General features: G+C 56.2%; 1 protein-coding gene across 1 annotated transcript in view; it reads right to left on the reverse strand.

Annotated features, from left to right (window-relative positions):
* The window catches only part of LOC149428929 (ena/VASP-like protein), a gene marked incomplete at its 3' end in the record, with an annotated part of 89,334 nt that extends 89,008 nt beyond the window's left edge, over positions 1 to 326 (reverse strand). The window contains exon 1 of the mRNA XM_089666927.1: positions 209 to 326. Coding sequence (XP_089523053.1) covers positions 209 to 219 — 11 coding nt within the window. The remainder of the gene's footprint in view (positions 1 to 208) is intronic.
* Between the last annotated feature and the right edge of the window lie 5,674 nt (positions 327 to 6,000).

Genomic DNA, 6,000 nt, shown 5'->3' on the forward strand with positions numbered 1-6,000 from the left:
AGGGAACGCCCGTGTGAAAGGACCCTATAGGACCCAGTGGGGGCCCGGTGAGGACCCTTTGATTGGCTGTTCTGGCAGCCAATGGGCAGATTCCACAAGAAGCGCACACTCCAGGCGGCGGACAGGATGGAGGTCATGTGACCGCGGCCTCAGCTGGGAGTCGGGAGGAGAGAATCCTCGTCTTATTCTCTGGGAAGGCGGTACGTACCCGGGCGCCATGGCGATGTCGCGGAGTTGGGCGCTCAGTGCGCGGCGTACATGACGGGTCGCTCTGCAGGACGCGGATGATATGAAGCTGAACTACATGTAGACGCCGATTATACGCAGGAAAAGGAAGTCTTCGCAGGAAGTTGGTTTTGGTTAACTTGTTACTTGTAGCAATGAGAAGCGAAACTCCTCGCCGTGGCGGTTCATGTGTGGGACGCTTCCGTACAAACACAGATTTAACCCTTTCTGTGCTCCGCCCTCTGATCTAAGTGTCACGGGGCCCTTTCTAACAGCCTGGGGGCCCATGAGATCCACTGGAAAGAAGTTCGACTTTGTACAGATTTCAGGATTAAAACGATCAAACTTTCCGTTTTCTTTTCAGATGAATATGAATTCCGCTGTCTTCTCTCCAGCCACAAGGGGCAGCATTGAGCTGTTTTTCACTATTTCTCCATTTTCTTTCCTCCTTTGGTAGAATCTGTTCACAGAACTCAGAAGCTCAAGCTGCACCCTTCATACAGAGGTGACCGAGGTGACAGTATGAGGCGGCCAATGCTGAGCAATCTTGTAGATGGAACGATGAATGTCGAACTCCAATGTGCCTTCTAGATCTGGATGGAGTAGTGAAGGATCAGGCCTTGCTATCTTGAGAGATTTACCCTCACTTCCTGTCCAGGTGACAACAGATTCACCAGACAGGAAGTGACAGGAAAAGGGATGCAGACAGAAACAAAAACCCTGACCGGGGTCCTAGTTCCTCGGGGGGGGGGGGGGGGGGGGTTTGCAGCACAACAGACAAAGCTTACAGAGGACTTTGGTGGGATCGGTCAGTAGAGTGAGGCGTTTGGCTCGTAGTGCTCCCCTCCCTCTCCCAGTCTGAGTGCTGCTGTACAGGAATAGTAGGACAATGATATCCAGGACACTTCATGTCTGACCTTACAGTAGAACTCTGTGATTGGCTCCTGTCTACATTGGCCCCAGTATGTGTATGTATGAATGTGAGTTAGGGACCTCAGCTTGTATGCTCCTCGGGGGCGGGGCCTGATGGGAATGTACAATGTATATGTAAAGTGCTGCGTACAATGATGGCGATATAGAAGGACCGGACATAAATATTACACGGTAGCCAAGGTGCTACAATGACACGCCCCCATGAGGCAGGTCCATGACAGCCGAGTCTCAGAGGAAGTGGACTGAACGATGCTGTCAATCATCAACCCAGAAGACTGGAAACATCTGATGTAGGAAAGGAATCACTGGGGGGGGGGGGAGCCCTGGGGGGGGGGGGAGCCCTGGGGGGGGGGGACCCTGAATAAAGGTAAGTACTGCCATTTGTATTTTTTATAATGCTGGCCTCTGGATTTTCATTCAAGAACCGGAGTTCTTCTTTAGTTATTTGCACAGAGCTTTCTGCCAGTGACCAGCAGAAGACATGAAATGCAGATGATGTACATATGAATAAATTGTCCACCAAAATAAAAAGTCAGTAAAAGTCACTGCGATAGATAAGAGAAACCCCCAAAAACCACAAGGAACCCAAACACACGAGATGAGCGCTCTCCGGGGGATGAGGAGGTCAGGGGGAGAGGAACCCAAACACACGAGATGAGCGCTCTCCGGGGGATGAGGATGTCAGAAGGAGAGGAACCCAAACACACGAGATGAGCGCTCTCCGGGGGATGAGGAGGTCAGGGGGAGAGGAACCCAAACCCACGAGATGAGCGCTCTCCGGGGGATGAGGATGCCAGGGGGAGAGGAACCCAAACCCATGACATGAGCGCTCTCCGGGGGATGAGGAGGTCAGGGGAAGAGGAACCCAAACCCACGAGATGAGCGCTCTCCGGGGGATGAGGAGGTCAGGGGGAGAGGAACCCAAACCCATGACATGAGCGCTCTCCGGGGGATGAGGAGGTCAGGGGGAGAGGAACCCAAACACACGAGATGAGCGCTCTCCGGGGGATGAGGATGCCAGGGGGAGAGGAACCCAAACCCATGAGATGAGCGCTCTCCGGGGGATGAGGAGGTCAGGGGGAGAGGAACCCAAACACACGAGATGAGCGCTCTCCGGGGGATGAGGAGGTCAGGGGGAGAGGAACCCAAACCCATGACATGAGCGATCTCCGGGGGATGAGGAGGTCAGGGGGAGAGGAACCCAAACCCACGAGATGAGCGCTCTATGGGGGATGAGGAGGTCAGGGGGAGAGGAACCCAAACACACGAGATGAGCGCTCTCCGGGGGATGAGGAGGTCAGGGGGAGAGGAACCCAAACACACGAGATGAGCGCTCTCCGGGGGATGAGGATGTCAGAAGGAGAGGAACCCAAACACGTGAGATGAGCGCTCTCCGGGGGATGAGGAGGTCAGGGGGAGAGGAACCCAAACACGTGAGATGAGCGCTCTCCGGGGGATGAGGAGGTCAGGGGGAGAGGAACCCAAACCCATGACATGAGCGCTCTCCGGGGGATGAGGAGGTCAGGGGGAGAGGAACCCAAACCCACGAGATGAGCGCTCTCCGGGGGATGAGGAGGTCAGGGGGAGAGGAACCCAAACACACGAGATGAGCGCTCTCCGGGGGATGAGGATGTCAGAAGGAGAGGAACCCAAACCCATGAGATGAGCGCTCTCCGGGGGATGAGGATGTCAGAAGGAGAGGAACCCAAACACACGAGATGAGCGCTCTCCGGGGGATGAGGAGGTCAGGGGGAGAGGAACCCAAACCCACGAGATGAGCGCTCTCCGGGGGATGAGGAGGTCAGGGGGAGAGGAACCCAAACACATGAGATGAGCGCTCTCCGGGGGATGAGGATGTCAGAAGGAGAGGAACCCAAACACACGAGATGAGCGCTCTCCGGGGGATGAGGAGGTCAGGGGGAGAGGAACCCAAACCCACGAGATGAGCGCTCTCCGGGGGATGAGGAGGTCAGGGGGAGAGGAACCCAAACCCATGACATGAGCGCTCTCCGGGGGATGAGGAGGTCAGGGGGAGAGGAACCCAAACCCATGACATGAGCGCTCTCCGGGGGATGAGGTCAGGGGGAGAGGAACCCAAACCCACGAGATGAGCGCTCTCCGGGGGATGAGGAGGTCAGAAGGAGAGGAACCCAAACCCATGAGATGAGCGCTCTCCGGGGGATGAGGAGGTCAGAAGGAGAGGAACCCAAACACGAGATGAGCGCTCTCCGGGGGATGAGGAGGTCAGGGGGAGAGGAACCCAAACACGAGATGAGCGCTCTCCGGGGGATGAGGAGGTCAGGGGGAGAGGAACCCAAGCACACGAGATGAGCGCTCTCCGGGGGATGAGGAGGTCAGGGGGAGAGGAACCCAAACACACGAGATGAGCGCTCTCCGGGGGATGAGGAGGTCAGGGGGAGAGGAACCCAAACACACGAGATGAGCGCTCTCCGGGGGATGAGGAGGTCAGGGGGAGAGGAACCCAAACACATGAGATGATCGCTCTCCGGGGGATGAGGTCAGGGGGAGAGGAACCCAAACACACGAGATAAGCGCTCTCCGGGGGATGAGGAGGTCAGGGGGAGAGGAACCCAAACACACGAGATGAGCGCTCTCCGGGGGATGAGGAGGTCAGGGGGAGAGGAACCCAAACACATGAGATGATCGCTCTCCGGGGGATGAGGTCAGGGGGAGAGGAACCCAAACACACGAGATGAGCGCTCTCTGGGGGATGAGGAGGCCAGGGGGAGAGAAACCCAAACCCACGAGATAAGCGCTCTCCGGGGGATGAGGATGTCAGGGGGAGAGGAACCCAAACCCACGAGATGAGCGCTCTCTGGGGGATGAGGATGTCAGGGGGAGAGGAACCCAAACCCACGAGATGAGCGCTCTCTGGGGAATGAGGACGTCAGGGGGAGAGGAACCCAAACACACGAGATGAGCGCTCTCCGGGGGATGAGGATGTCAGGGGGAGAGGAACCCAAACCCACGAGATGAGCGCTCTCTGGGGGATGAGGATGTCAGGGGGAGAGGAACCCAAACCCACGAGATGAGCGCTCTCTGGGGGATGAGGATGTCAGGGGGAGAGGAACCCAAACACACGAGATGAGCGCTCTCCGGGGGATGAGGCCAGGGGGAGAGGAACCCAAACACACGAGATGAGCGCTCTCTGGGGGATGAGGAGGCCAGGGGGAGAGTAACCCAAACCCGTGAGATGAGCGCTCTCCGAGGGATGAGGAGGCCAGGGGGAGAGGAACCCAAACCCATGACATGAGCGCTCTCCGGGGGATGAGGAGGTCAGGGGGAGAGGAACCCAAACCCACGAGATGAGCGCTCTCCGGGGGATGAGGAGGTCAGGGGGAGAGGAACCCAAACCCGTGAGATGAGCGCTCTCCGGGGGATGAGGAGGTCAGGGGGAGAGGAACCCAAACCCGTGAGATGAGCGCTCTTCGGGGGATGAGGAGGTCAGGGGGAGAGGAACCCAAACCCGTGAGATGAGCGCTCTTCGGGGGATGAGTGTCCAAAAACACATCTTCATTCATTTCTGTGTGCAGAGGAAAAAGCCAACACACTTCAGGAGCCTCTTATCAGGGCTGTGAGATGATGAACTGACTGTAATATTAGCAGGGGTGTAAGAACTGAAAAAAAAAAACTACTTGTCTAAAGGGACTAAATTGGGGTCCCAATCTACGTGTCCTGATAAAAAAATAATAATTTTAACCAAAACCGTATTTAATTAAGGTCTTTATTGATAGAAAACAGACCTAAAAATACTTTAAGGCAACCAAACAAAGCCAGCAGATAGTGATCATAAAGATGAATGAATGGGTTATATGTGCCTCCGGGGTCTGTGTCTCCGGGGTCTGTGCCTCCGGGGTCTGTGCCTCCGGGGTCTGTGTCTCCGGGGTCTGTGTCTCCGGGGTCTGTGTCTCCGGGGTCTGTGTCTCCGGGGTCTGTTCCTCCAGGGTCTGTGCCTCCAGGGTCTGTTCCTCCAGGGTCTGTGCCTCCGGGGTCTGTGCCTCCGGGGTCTGTGTCTCCAGGGTCTGTGCCTCCAGGGTCTGTGCCTCCAGGGTCTGTGTCTCCATGTTTTCTGTCTCCAGGGATTGTGTCTCCAGGGTCTGTGTCTCCAGGGTTTGTGTTTCCAGGGTCTGTGTCTCCAGGGTCTGTGTCTCCAGGGTCTGTGTCTCCAGGGTCTATTCCTCCAGGGTCTGTGTCTCCAGCATCTGTTCCTTCAGGGTCTAGTCCTCCAGTTTTGTGTCTCCTGGGTCTATGTCTCCAGTGGCTGTTCCTCCACGGTTTGTATCTCCAGGGTTTATTTTTCCACGTCTGTGTCTCCAGGGTCTATTCCTCCAGGGTCTGTGTCTCCAGGGTCTGTGTCTCCAGGGTCTGTGTCTCCAGGGTCTATTCCTCCAGGGTCTGTGTCTCCATGTTTTCTGTCACCAGGGATTGTGTTTCCAGGGTCTGTGTCTCCAGGGTCTGTGTCTCCAGCATCTGTTCCTCCAGGGTCTAGTCCTCCAGTTTTGTGTCTCCAGGGTCTATTTTTCCACGTCTGTCTCCAGGGTCTGTGTCTCCAGGGTCTATTTTTCCACGTCTGTCTCCAGGGTCTGTGCCTCCAGGGTCTGTGTCTCCAGGGGCTGTGTCTCCAGGGTCTGTGTCTCCAGGGTCTGTGTCTCCGGGGTCTGTGTCTCCAGGGTCTGTGTCTCCAGGGTTTGTGTCTCCAGCATCTATTCTTCCAGGTCTGTGTCAGGGGAAGTGTCCTGAGTTTGGACTAGTATATTCTTTAAGGAAATGCAGAAATAGATGAACTCCAAACATTTTATAATCCCTGGACAGTCCCTGCAG

Source organism: Staurois parvus, unplaced genomic scaffold, assembly GCF_062004578.1.
Source record: "Staurois parvus isolate SC_StPar_1 unplaced genomic scaffold, SC_StPar_1.0 ptg002916l, whole genome shotgun sequence".
Classification (NCBI taxonomy): Eukaryota; Metazoa; Chordata; class Amphibia; order Anura; family Ranidae; genus Staurois; species Staurois parvus.